Below are 14,640 nucleotides of genomic sequence, written 5' to 3'. Positions count from 1 at the left end.
CTTCAAAAAGCTACATCTGAAAATTTACAGGACTTCCCCTAGGATTCAACATTTCTTTGCTGCTCTACCCGCCAAGGGAACATCCCACCAAACTGTAGCCTCCTTAAACTGCAAACGGACACATCAACTTGGAACAAAGGCCAAATTCAACTTCCAGATTGCTGTTCTCTCTTGAGATCCCCCCCATCCAGAAGTAAGCAGGTGGTTCAGTTAGGAAAGCTAAAAGATCACAGTGCAAGGAATATAGTCACAAAGTAACAGCAAAACGAGGCTGAATTCAAAAGACGGTGATCTGGTGATGCACTGCAAAGCAGAGCAAAACCTTAAGTTACAAACAGGTTCCAGAAAGGCTACTCAGATGCTTTTTACAGGTTACAAGAACCAAGAAATTATTTAAATACTTTGAAAATGACAAATATTTTTGTTTGCTTGTGCTTAAACACTAATCCCAAATGAGAAGCATGAATTCCGAAACAAAGACTCATTTATCTGTCAAGGTACATAGTCCAGTGTGAAGGACAGCAGGGTCAGCATGAGGAGAACAGGGGGAGGGGAAGGAGGAGGAGTTGAAGAACAAAGTATAATGACAGGTATGAAACTGCCCTGATAAAACCAATTAGTTGCACATTAACTTTTTTAAAAAGTAAATATTTAAAAATACTGTATATTACAAAACAGCAGTTGAGAATCAGTAAGGCAGTAGACTATGTCAGACAGCCAAGCAGAGTGGGGCAGCTGGCTGACACTCAACAGACACGTGAGGGCTGGGTGGGAGACCACCTTCAGGAAGAGATTCCATGAGCTGCTAGGATAGCTCTCCCTAAGTTGTTGGGAACTGCACCTTAGTCGACAGTGGCAATCCCCATGATTTCCACATCTCTTAGTAGAAAACCTGCAGCAACACAAGCCATGGAAGCCACCATTCGCAGATGCCCAGCTGCTCTTGGAAACAAGGGGAAGGTCTCTGCGATTTTGGCGCTAGTCTGAATTTTCCAATAAATGGGCTGCATGGACCTCCTGAGATTCTAAATCTCTGTGTGAAGATTTCCTAGTTCAGCCAAGGTCAGAACTAAGAGATGAAGACAGTGTCCTAGGACAGATCTGCTCAGCCCCCAATGCCTGGGTTGCTCATAAGGTTTATCCTGGCTGACTACAAGACAAGAACTTTGATAAATTCAGGTCTCTTGGATTTGAAACTGAAAACTATTACCTACTTCCAAAAGCCTGGTTTATTTTAAAATATTGCAGAACGTATTTCTGCTCTTCTTAAAAACTTTTAATATACTAAAAAAAAAAAAATGCTGTCTCAAAACAAAATGAAAATTCCTTAATAGGATCTATAGTAATGCACATATGATGTTCCTGAATGGTCAAAGAAAATTCCAATTTTTAATTTAAACTAATTCAATTTTACTCTAACATCTTAACTTTAGACAGTTATCAAAATAAAATTTCCCCCAAGGAAACATGAAAGTGGGAGAAAATAATGTGTTCAAGCTAGCTTCTGTTTACTTTATAAAAGCAGAAAAGTTAGGAGACTATGTGGTATGCAGCAAAAGTAAAATTTAACCAACCTTCTAGACAAATACTAAAAAACGCAATCCTGCCATTACATAAGCACACAAAGGTCACCTGCCTGGCTCTGCCGGGCTCCAGCAGACAACATTTGGTGAGCCTCTGCGCATGCTCAGAAACACACTTTGTATTTGCTATTTCATTAATTCCAATCAAGTTGTTGTTCAGATGCAGACAGGACAGTCTTTGTTTAGTCTGGCTTTTAAGACTCACCAACCCTTTTCTCCTGAAGATATTCTTCTTTTCTTTTCTTTTCTTTTTTTGTAAGATGTGTAGAAGCTTTTAATGATTTATTTTTTATTTATTTAAATATTCTATGCTCTGCTCACAGTCTGTAGCATTAGCAAATTTATCAAGAAAAATCAATTCCATGTAAATTTAAAATATACATTAAATTAGTACTTTCTATTGCTGGAGAATATATTATGTATTAAACTAACACTTTCACCTTTGGATTATATAATATGTATGGAATTAGTACTTTCATCATCAGGGTATATAATATTTTCTACACAATATAATTTTAAGAAGAATATAACTTAATGTGTATGTAGAAAAGTAAATTTTCTAAGAAAAGCATGGATGTACATTTCAAAAAGAAGAATAAATAGTTTTTTGAGGTTTTGTATTTTACCTAATATATGGATTACTGTATTTCTCCACAGTAAATTTATGAGCAAATTAGCCTACTTTCCTATAATTTGGGGATACTTGAAGTATTTCAAGAATTATTAGCCAGGCATCAGAAACTCGAAGCAACTGAGTGTCTGAGAAACCTTGGGTTCTGACTTTCTGCACTGCTTGTTCCAGAGAAATGGCAGGTGAGATTGTTTTAGAGACTGAAAGGAGGTGTGGCTGTTTGGGGTTTCTTGTGTTTTGCTTTTTGATTCTTGTTAAGAATATCTTTAGGACATTCTTTTAACAAAATCACAGATACAATTGAAATTTTATGATGATGGACATTTGAAATTCTTCTTTACTTATTTTTATATTATTTTCTGATAAAAAAAAATGCTTCTTATAAATCCAAAGTAGAATGCTGTACGTCGAGAGTGTGGAGAACAAACCCCCAGTACAGCCAAACTGCATGCAACCAGGCTCAGGTCTGAAACTAAAGACCGAGCACACTGTGCACTGAAGACTGAGAATCGAAAGTCCTGCAAACCCCACTTTATAAAAACATAACCATTCACCAGTACCTTTCTTAAAACAGAGTGGATAAACTGTAAGAAGACCGAAATTACCAGATTTTTTTTTTTTTTTTTTTTTTTTGGTTTGGAGATTTTTTGGGGGGAGGAAGGGAATTTTTGTTTATTTTAAAAAGGATTAGATGGTTTTTAGCTTTTCAAATGCCTAAATCATATACAACTATAGCATATGTTTGAATCAGCTTCTACGGCTACCAGAATTTAAAATCTCCCTGCTCAGGTGAACAAAGGTGGCTGGGGTGGGAAAGCAGTTGCCTCAGCGGCAGAGGCCTACACACACAATCGCATCTTGTCCCAATCCTACTGCCTGCCAGAACAGAGCAGGCAGCTGACCAATTATGGGTGCTGATCTATACAGGGCCCCTTTGTTCTCCAACAATGTCAGGGTGCACACGTCCGGGGACACATATTTACCTGGAGGATTCTTGGCAGGATCATTGTGGCTTGGACTTCCTGATTGTCCAGAATCTGTAAAGAAATCACAGAATATGTTTTCTTTTTAATTCGTTATGAAAGAATTTCACAATACTAAGAAGAACTTTAGAAAAAAAAATTAAGGTACAACAATGAGGTGAAGTGTTTAAATAAAGTATACTTTCCCAAGCTGTTCTATAGCAGCATTTTATTCATCGAACTAGACAAATGTCTATACATATTTCGTCGTCAAAGGGAACAATTCCTCGCCTATAATGCTTTGGGGGTGGAGGAAGGTTTCCCTGCAATGAGAGGTCTGGCTAAAAAGCCACTAAAATCGTTTGAGGGTTAGGCAAATACCAAGGCCAGATAGTAGAAATTTGAAATAAAGCAGATACTGTCCCTTAAAAGATACAATCTAAAAATAATTAAGAATGCTTTTAAAAAACCCAAGAATATGCATTTCTTCAGAGAGTAAAAGACAGAGAAACAAGGGCCTTCTCTTCTGGGTTTGCACAGGCAGGTTCAGATATCCACTTCAGTAATCCCCCAACCTACTGGATCCCGGCCCAGTTCTGCCGGCATCCCATAATAGCAATCGATTTGCAAACACCAGGAAAAGCATAAATTACTAGGTAGAAAACCAACATGGCTTTGCGGAGAGCAAATTGTTGGATCAATTTAATCTCCATCTGCGAGATACAGGCAGACTCTTAGATAAGGTAGAAGAGGCCGCCACAGCCATTCAGAGCAGCTCCGTCTATGTCATTCCTTAACAACACCACAGAACAGGCTCAGAGGACAGACACTGTCAGCCTGTCCTAAGCCATCCACATGCTGTTTGGCTCCATGCTCTGCCTCCATGGACCCTCTGCATTTATCTGCATCATCTGGCCTGGGTCCTTACACACTTGCTGGCAGGGAGTTGCTATGAAATCTCTCACTGGCGCTAGCACATAGGTTCTGTCTCCACAGCTACACCGCACTAGGAAGGAGGGGGCAGAGAGCCTGTCTACCTCTTTGTCTTCCAGGGGCCGTTCATGGCGTGAACATGCTAGGCTTGCTTGTGGTATAAGCCAGGGAAATAAATGGCTTACATTCAGACTCCTCCTTTGCTTGCCTACAAAAAGGCAATTTTGAGCACAATCGTGAATTTCAACAAAATGTGGTACTGGCGGTGTCACCAACTGCCATAAATTCACAAATCACTTCCTCAAAAACTTACCCTTACACATGAGGCAAGGAAGGGATTGAATTAAGCAGAAAAGCAGATTCCTTTTGTTCTTTATTAAGGTTATTTGGTTATGCCAGGGACGTGGTTAACATACTACAACTCCTCTTCAGTCTTGAAGGTAGGAACACCCTGCTAGTCTATGCCTGCATAAAACTCGCTTTTTCATTTCCGCCTTTGTCTCCTGCTTACTAGGTCAGAGTTAACTGGGAAGAAGAATGTCATCCCTCTATCCCAATCCCTTTTTCCCCTTTGTTCTACAGTAAATTTCATGAAAAATAGCAAACTTATTTTTGTGATTCCCACAGTGACCTTCTCCATGCTTCTGACTTCACAAAATGGAGGAAAAAGTGGCATCTCTTTTTTTTTTTTTTTTTTTTTTTTTTGTGAATTGAGGCAAGACTGGGTAACTTATAACAAGAGAATTTTGTTGTTGCTGCTGTTGTTTCTTTCAAAGAGAAGGCAACACTGGCCACTCAAACTAAGAGTGAAACAGTTACATTTAACAGAAATGTTAAAACTGTTTCTCTTTGTTACCGCCTCTGCTGTTTTCAGCTTGGAGTTCACCCGGTGTCTAGTACCTAGGTTTCCTAAGAATTTAACGTCCCAACGGAGTCTAGCTGGTTGAGATTCCCACTTACAGGGTGGGACTCAGAGGCCAAACCCCCGGCAGTTTTTCTCTTTCCTCTCTGGTGCTACTTTACCGGTACACTGTCCGATGAGCACCTCTAGAAACAGCAAGGTGGGAAAAGACTGTAACTGTCCTAAGCAGGCAAGCTGCAGGGCAACCTCCCTCTGGAAGCCGTGGACTTTAAACCAGAGCCTTATCATGTTTGGCTACAATGACTGCAAAATGTCACCCCTCACCTGCCTTGCCTCTACTGCTAAACTTCTGTCCAGCAGAATACAGACCAGTGTCTCTCCCTGAGAATCTGCTCTCTCTTGCCATGGTATAGCCCTCATTTCCACACTGTCACATACCTGACTGGGGCAGCCTTTCTCAGCCTGCCCTCCCCTTATGTGTGTTAAAGTTCTCCTCTCATTTCCAAAAGCTGCACATCAGTGTCTTCAAGACAAAACAAAACACTATTCACTTAAGAAAAAGAGAAACACTATTTGCTTAGAAAAAAAATCACTATGGACACCATAAGATTTAAGGGAAAGCTAAATAATTTTGTCACAAGCTTTCTTTCTACAATGACCTGGTGTTTCCTGCCCCTTGCCCCCAGTAACAGGTTTTCCTTCATACTATAAAACATGTACATTCTCATGAAGCCAAAAGGCAAATACTGTGCCCCCAAAACACAGATGAGGGCCCCCAGAGAGGACAGGCGGCACCCTTACTTTTCATACTATGAACTCTCCCCTCCGATGTCACCTTAGATCAGTCACTTAATTCCAACGGCAGGAGAGGGAAGTAACCAGGGAGCCACAGTTGGCAGAGAACCCAAGAATGAACTGTTATTGTGGTTGACTTCAGAGAAGGAATTTTTCAGACCACATCTAAAACCCCCGCAAATCACCGACCAGGTCAAATTACTCCAGACTCAAAGGTTTCATTAACCACTTCCATCACTCTTCCCCCCTTTTCTCTGAGCGAGCGAGTGTGTGTGTGTGTGTGTGTGTGTGTGTGTGTGTGTGTGTGTGTGTGTGTGTAAGGGGTTTCAGTTATACTGAATATTAGCTCTGTCCCTCTCTCCAGTCACATGATCTTATACAAAATCGGTTAGCTTATAGAACCTTGCCCCTTAATCATAAAAACTGCAATAATAGCATCTACCTCAAAATCTCTGCAAAGATTATGTCATACCAAGCACCCTGGCTCAGCTGCTTCATACACCATCAATACACAGGAGGTATTATTAACAAAATGGCACATTAAAATGCGTAAGATTTTAAGTGAACTAACCCTCAGGAAGAGAGAAAAGGAGGAAGGTAAGTTCTCACCACAGTGACGCAGCACCTAGAAATATCTATGCTGGGTCTGTGCAACTACTCCAAAGTGTCCTAGTCAATGCCTTTGTCCCAGGCCCTTGAGGCAGGTGGTGTCACAGCCCTGCCCTGAGCTCTTGGGAGAGACCATGCTCTAGACAGAGATACAAGTAGCTGACGCAATGGCCTTCCTGGAGGTTTAAGCCTGTAAGGGGCAAGGCTGGCAGGGTAGGGGTAGGAGCTGCCCAGCACACTGTGTAGAGTCCAGGAAGATGTTGATGCCACAAAGAAAAACGTGGTGAGCCCAGCAAGTGGCCGACCAGTTAACTCACCTTCTCCCCATCTTTTGTCTTCTAGTTTTTTATATGAATCTATATTTTCTATATTTCTTCTCCTTTGGGTTTGACTCAACATAATTTTGAAGCAAACCAATCCTCTAGGACTCTTCAAGATGGATCTCTGGTTTCAAGGACTCCTCTGCCTCAGTCACCCTGATGCCTAGGATTCCAAGTGTGTGCAGAGCACACAGCCCTCTCTGCTCACAAGTAAGGATCTAAACATGCTGCTTCTTCTTTTGGGAAGAAGGAAACTGAAATGAGGAGATCTCTAAATTATGGTTTTTACCATGGCCACTCCTGTCCCTTGGGTTAAAGATGGGAACCTTCATGATATACACAGCCATGACCCAGTGCTTTCGCTCCCCTGTGAAGGGCAGTCTGTCTAGTCTTGCTCTTCTAACACAAGTTCACCTAAGGAGGTGACCCGCTCTGACAGAAGACCCAAGAATAAGGCTCTAAAAGGCTGTGCAAAGTGGATCCCTGTGTGCCCTATTCAGACATCTTATTTCTCACTGTCTGATGCAACCTTGAAATTGCACAAAGCCAAGTGATCCTGAGGCAGATTAAATGTTTCTGGGAACTTAACCTGATCTTCTCCCAACTTCCCTCCTCAATGCCATTAATCAGCTCATCCCAAGTCACTCTGAGAACTTAAAAAAAAAAAAAAAAAGCAAGAGCATGTTTTCGATCTGTTGAAATTTCTGTTCCTATCATGTGAAGCTTGTTCACTACTGGGTATGCTGAAGAGAAACGGTTCTGAGTCAAATCTATGGCCCATCCCAACCACTAAGCTACAAAAATGTCTTTTAGATAACCTGGTAAAAGTTCAATAAAAGTTTGGCCAATATAGATATGGCGATCGTCAATAGTGACCTGTGAAATGGTTGTCATGAAGCAGTAACTGCTGCTCTCTGTGGTGGGCCAACCACTAAGGACCACGGCCATTAAATGACAATAAGTAAGAATCCTGGAGAACCTTCGAATCAGAAGTTCATCCGTGTTCCGTGTTTGGCACATAGGAATGCTTGGTGTGTTTCTATTCAGTTCATAATGACCTGTGAACATCCGTCCAGGTATCTATTTATTAGTGTGCACATGAGCTCAAAAGACATGGCACATGTGTGCAGGTCAGAGGCTATCTTTTGTCGAGTCAGGATTTTTCCTTTTATATGAGTTCTGGGGATTGAACTCAGGTCACCAGGTTGGTGCCTCAAATCCTTTTATCCACTGAGGCATCTTGCCGGCCCTAAATATTCTAAATATTGTGTGTTGTTTGAAGAAAAGAATAAAGTATGTATCGTATTTCTTCTTGAAGCTCCAGAAGTGACCTCGTGTGCTAGGAACGCACAAATTAAAAGCTTAGGGATGGAGGAATGGGAAAAGCAGATGGGGAGCATCAGGTCACAGTCACATGAGGAGGCAGGGCTTGCAGAGGTGACAGACCACTCAAAAAGCACGAAGGGAGGGCTGTGAATGTTTTCACCATAAAGAAATGCAAACTAGGAAAGAGACTTGTCAAAACTGAATTGAATGTTACAAAATGGATGCATGTGGTGACATGTTCATGGTACACCCCCACAAATACGGAAAACTCTTACATTTGTATATATTAGTTTCCACAACAATTTTAACTAAAAAGCTAATTCATTTTAATGAAAGTAAGTTACATTTAAAAAAGAAATAGCAGCTTGATTCTTCTTAGGGAAGGAGACCAAGGTCACATCACAGAAGACATCAGAGGAAGCGAACCCTCAGAAGAGAGTCAAAAGAGAGCCAACCAGGGGGTGGTAGAGGTACAGGCAGGTGGACCTTTGTGCTCAACATCAGCCTGGTCTATGGAGTAAGTTCCAGGACAGCCAGAGATATCTAGAGAAACCCTGTTGCAAAAATATATAGATATAAATAGTATGTCAGGACACGAGTGTGCTGATACACATAGTAAATAGTTTCCTCTGCTTCCAAGATGATCTTTATAAAACTCAGAACTGATAAGCTAAAACTTTATATCCCATGTAGCCACAAAAGAACTCCAAAGGTTTTAATGCATCATGGCATCTTAACTTGACCTCAGCCAGTACCTACCCATGTGCCGTAGTTCCTGTCCACCTACATTTGACATGTGTGCCTGGACCTATGATGTCGCCCCTTTGCTAATTCTGACATCCTCACGATCAGTCGTCCTTTTAGGGTGTCTGACCAGTGTGTGCCTTGTTTATTACCTTATCTCTCAATGTCTGGGCTGATACCAACAAAGCTGAGTTAAGTCCACTGCACAGAGAACAGATGAGGGTATGAAGTACAGACGTGCATAGCAAGCCACTCCATGCACACAGAGGATCACCTAGGGGGGAAGGAAAGAGACGCAGGAGCCATTCCCACAACTCAAGTTCAGGTGAAGGCTTGACCTTATTTGTCACTTCTAGATTGGACAATTGTGTATAGGAGCAGGGAGGGGTCACATGAGCACTTCCATCAGTAATTCTTACTGACTCTGACCAACAATGGGAAATGCAGTTTAATTGGGGTCAGGAAGCAAGAATGGGGGAAAGGAAAGCCCAGACCTGAACACTCCCAGGAGATCTTCCTCGACCTCATTTTTATGCTCAGACTAGAGCATCAGCAAGAAAACAAACGAACAAACAAAAAACAAACAGACCCTGTCCTTGGGTGTGTAAATCCCCCATCCCAGACAAAGATAAAACACACGACCTGCCTGCACTACGTAACAGGTTCAAGGCCAGCTTGGGATGACTAAGACCCTGTCTGAAAGGATGAGAAAGAGGCACACAAACATGCAGGCAGGCAAACGCTCATATACACAAAATACAATAAACGAATCTCTCTCTCTCTCTCTCTCTCTCTCTCTCTCTCTCTCTCTCTCTCTCTCTCTCTCTCTCTCTCATTAAAGAGGATGAAAAGGAAGAAGAGAGCCTGAATTTGAGAAGGACAACTTCAATGTAACGTCATTTTGGCATAGACGGAGCAGACGGAGGTAAATTATAGGCACTCTTCCGGCTCTAAAATTTTATGATTCTACAACAATATAGCTTTTATATTGAGCGATATCAGAAGAGTAAATGAAACCCAAACTTTAACCTGTTAACTTACAGATAGCTACAGCTAGAACTAAAATTAGTCATTGCAGGATAAAGGTCCCTTTGTCACAGTCCTTTGCTTTAAGCAGGTAAAAAAAAGAAAAAAAAAAGTTCATTGTCAGCTATAGAATACCAGGGAATTTCATAGGGGCTGAGATCAGTTCTCTTTAAAGTATCACTCATAATAAACACATTCACATATGAGATATATACCATGCCTGTTTTTCAGGACAAGAAGAGACCTGTCCTGAGAACAAAGCCCCTGCCCATCTTGCCCCACCCCCAAGACTGTGGTGACCCCAGAATACTGACTCCCAGGGAGGCTGACAGTAAGTTTTACATAATCACAGTCTCCATTATGTAACATGGGCCAGGAATCTTTTGCCCTCTAGCACAGTTAAAACACTGTTCAGTTTGAGAGGGCAGCTGTTTGGTTAGCAAAGGTGGTACAAAACTATGACTTTACAATATTTTCTTTTCCTCTTATTAAATGTTTATTAAAGCAATGCAAAGATACATGGACAAGGAGAGTGCTTTCCTGCTTCTGCAAACCTTATGAATATGGGGGCAATCTTTTTTTTCTCCCCTCCCCCTTTCGGGTCTCCCATTAGTCTTCTGTCTCTTTCTCTTCTCTCACTCTGCCCTGCTAGGACCCCCACCCCCATCTCCATCCCCCACTATCTCTTCCCATTTGAAGTTCACATCTCTCCATCCCCAGGTCTCCCTCTCTCTGTCTCTTCTCCATAACACGTTATCTAGCCCCACCATTGCATAACTTAGCTATGACACAGCATGCTCTGCTAGCTCTCCCGCTTGCTCGGTGATGGAATCCTGGACATGCTTGTGCTGAATCTGTATCTCTTTCTCAAAATCCAATGGGACATCAAACAACTCTAAATAGAACTGAGATAATATTTGTGAAAGGTGGCTTCCTCATACGTTAAACCAGGCTTTTCAACCAGCACTTCTCAAGGTCTGTACTTTTGGTATAATACTGACCCTGAGGATATAATTCAGGAAAAAAAAACGTATAGTTTAAAAAGAAGTTATCGTGCAAAGGATCCTTATGGGCAAAGTAACTCCACTAACAAAGGAAAAGCACAGAGCACACGGGTAATTTATTTCTGCTCCCTCACACATTGCGCTAATTCTGTTCTTCAACTTTCTTATAAAGAACTACTCTTTTTTGCTTAACAGGGAGATTAGGTTCAAAGCCTCACATCCCAAGGATTAGAAGAAGGATTTGTTTGAGCCCTAGACTGAAAATTTGTCCACATGGAATTAGGCAAAGTCCCAGAGTGCTGAAACTTGAGAGAGAGACGCCACAGGAACACTGGAGAACAAAGTAGGTATGCCCACCACAGAACCCAGGGCGCAGCGACAACGTTGTACCTCGGCAGAGCCCTCACGAGACTCCAAAGGGAAGGCCAGGACAATAAGTCCCCATCTCTGCACTATGCTCAAGTCCAGTGTTGTCCACTGATACAGTGGGAGACCAAAGACGCCAGGGGTACCACCAAGATCACCTGGGCTTCTGCCTTCCAGGCCTTTAATGTACAGAAATGGAAGACGTGAATCCGGTCATTGTCAAGATTGCTAACTTTCTACAGTGTGTTTTCAATTAAGTAAATAAAATGTGGTAATTAAATCAAGATTGCATAATATGTTTTTGATTTGTAATCTCATTTAAATTAATTAACTGACTCAATCCTTGTTTAGTTTTTAAACTGGCCTAGTTATGGAAAGAGTCCCCGGGAGCAAATCCAGTTTTCTATCTTTAAAAACAAGGCAGAGAAATCTGGCATGCTTAAGACTCAAGTGGAACTCACCAGCATACCATAAACAGGAGGGGAAGAGTGTTAGAGCTGAGGGGGAGGAGCTCTGTGACACGATGTTGACTGGAAAAAAAAATAGTTCTCACACTGGAGAGAAATAAATTGAAACATTATTTATTCAAAACATTTCTTTCCCAATTTTATGAAGATTGCATGTTTGTTGGGAGCAAAACATTTCCAGCTGTATTTTAAGTTTCTGAAGAGAGCTGAACAATTTATAATCTTTCATAAATGCTGCCCGTATCTCACAATACTCCACGAACACGCCACTGTGTACTTCAAGGAACAATTCACCAGTGCAGCTTGCCACAGAAAATAATCGAGCACCTTCCAGAAACCTAGCCGGATCCAGGAGGGTCCAGGATGAGGCGGCGATAACTCGCTTCCATCTGGGAGATAGTTTGGCTCTCAGAGATACTACATAATACATTCTCCTCTCACTCGGGAGTAAGAAGCCTGCACTTTGAGAAACGTGTGTGGAGCGAGCTGGAAGTAAAGCACAATGCCCCGAGACTTGAAAGCAAAATCATGGAGGGGAATTTAAAACTCCATGCAGACTTTCCATAGAAAGCAAATCGACATTCATGTTCTCGGTCTGGTATCCTGTTAAAAGGAGCTTGTGGGAAAAGAAATGCTACTTCCCCTGGAACCCCTTTGGTATTTGCTCCCTGCCTGGCTGAGGCTATCACGCCTGCTCTAGCTTGTCCCCAGCTTGGTCCCCAGTACTCTAAATCTTATACATCACAACTTTGCCTGCAAAAGTCCCTTCTGTGCTTTCATGTATTTTCACCAAACTTAATTTTTTTTTTTTTTAAAACTAGGTTAAAGCCAAACCGACACAGTACTCTCTAATGTTTCACCTGTGATCTTTGTTCCCCAGGCAGGACGTGTTCCCCCCACACTGACCTGAGTCTGGACTCCTGCCTTCCTCAGCCATTTGTACTCTGACCCTCAGCAAACTTCCACAGGCCAGAATCCGCTGTCACCTCACCCACTCGTTTACAAGCTGGATAAGATCTCACCCACCCGTGTTCACACCAGTAAACCAGTACTCAGGAGACTGAGGCAGGAAGGCCGTGGAGAGTGTGATGCCCGCTTGAGCTTTTCGTAGTGAGTTCAAGGCCAGCCTGAGATGCACTAGGAGACATTATCTTGAGAACAAAAAAGATCAAACTAAAGAAAACAATACAGGATAAGAAGGAGACACAGGCCTAGTCTGAACTGAACGAACTGTAAAAGGATTCCAAAATGGGGCAAAGGAGGCTGGAATGGCACTTCATGGCCCTGAACACTGACAGTGAGAAAGGCCAAATAGTCTTAACGTGTACGTTACATTTTAATTACTACCCCCACCCAGTGAAGCCCTTTGTGATGAGTACTCCCGTTTTCCCACCAGAGTCCTGACAACAATGGTAACACAGGACTGGGTCAGTGTCCATCTGTCCTGCTTGCTATATGTTAAACTCATGGGATCAAGACCTGTCTGAGTTATATTCGCAGCTGATCACAACTCTCAGCACACAGTAGGTGCTCACTTCTGTCTGAATGAACAGCTACAATTCTCTTGGAAGCAGCATGGAAGCCAGTAACACTTGAACAGCTTTGAGTCACAATTACAATCATAAATTTGGCTTGTTTGTGTTACCCACGTGTATTTTCATTTTTAAGGATCCACAACTTCTCAACAAATAAGATGTTGCGGTTTGTTGGGTCAATGACTCTGAAGTCCTATTTTTACCTTTTACAATGCTTACTACAGGAATGTTCTCTAAAATATTCTTTACTTGAATAAAAAAAAAAATGTCTCCTTTATGTTTAGCCTAAAAAATCAGATGGGCCTGGTGGCCCAATCATTAATCCCAGCACAGTGGCAGGCAGATCTCTAAGCAGGAAGCCATTCAGGACTGTACTCTGAGAGCCTGTCTTTCAAAACAAAGTTTGGCCAAGTCATTTAAATGTTTATGTTTAAATCATTATATGAGCTTATAGAAAAAAATGATAGGCTTTTACGTCACATATTGATTGTGTGTGATTAATCACCTATCTTTGTTTTTTATTACATCCTGGAACGTAATTCACTGATGTTATGGAATACCTCTATGTAATCTAAAGGTCCCAACAGTGGCTTTAACAATGGACGGGGATGAGGAAGAACAGATTCCTACAAAGGGTAAAGGCGGGCCTGTCAACTGTCCATCAACGGTTGCGGTTTCTGACACGTCCTTATCATAGTAATAGACGAAAGAACCAAAGAAGTCACTTGAGGAACAGGAAGTCCTCTGATTGTGGTAGATAATGGCTTGAATGTTCCCACAGTTCCTTGATAAGTGGTTCAAAGAACTTCTGTCCCCATGTTTTCGGGGCAGAACCTAATTTACCAGGAAAGCTCCATATATAGCATACCATGGAACTAACGTGTTTTCAACAGTAAAAAACACAGAAAGGAGACAGTCACTTCCTCTTGCAAGTCAAGGCTGCACGAGAGGAAATCCACTCAATTACATTGATAAAATAATTAGGAAAAAAAGCTTACCTAAGGTTTTCTTCATTTTTTAAAGGATGATCAATATTATTCTACAGAAATGTTTAAAAGGACTATAAAAGGTTTACAATCTAAAGTTACAACATAAGTTTATAATCTACAACCTGCATGAAATGAAACCAAAAACTTGTTATAATTATGAAATAATCATGTTTCAAATGATAACTTTTAAGAAAACTGTTTCAAATACAGATAATCTAACAGAATGGTAAATTGCTTTTTTTTTATAAGTCCACTGTTGATTCTATAGATGGTTTCTTGGGAGATGAAGAAAAAAAAATAAAAGGAAAGAAATGCCTAGTGCCATGGCTGTTTAAAAGAAAGAGACAAAGAGAACCCAAATTAATATGAGGACTCAGAATACCTGCCATTTCATCTTTGGTTGAGATTCAAATTACCTCCTCATAATTCAACTCTATAAGCTAATTTCAAAAGCATGGAGAGCAAACAAGTATCTACAAACTTTCTAT

At 41.4% G+C, this 14,640-nt stretch overlaps 1 protein-coding gene across 1 annotated transcript in view; it reads right to left on the bottom strand.

Moving 5' to 3' along the window:
- LOC116900706 (nuclear factor 1 B-type-like) overlaps positions 1 to 14,640 on the bottom strand; it is a 203,720-nt gene that overhangs the window by 87,184 nt on the left and 101,896 nt on the right. Inside the window, 1 exon segment of the mRNA XM_032902412.1 lies at positions 3,198 to 3,251. Within this exon segment, the coding sequence (XP_032758303.1) occupies positions 3,198 to 3,251 (54 nt within the window).

Source organism: Rattus rattus, chromosome 1 (assembly GCF_011064425.1).
Source record: "Rattus rattus isolate New Zealand chromosome 1, Rrattus_CSIRO_v1, whole genome shotgun sequence".
Lineage (NCBI taxonomy): Eukaryota > Metazoa > Chordata > Mammalia > Rodentia > Muridae > Rattus > Rattus rattus.
Note: the sequence above shows the minus strand (reverse complement) of the source record. Positions and strands in the feature narration are given on the sequence as shown.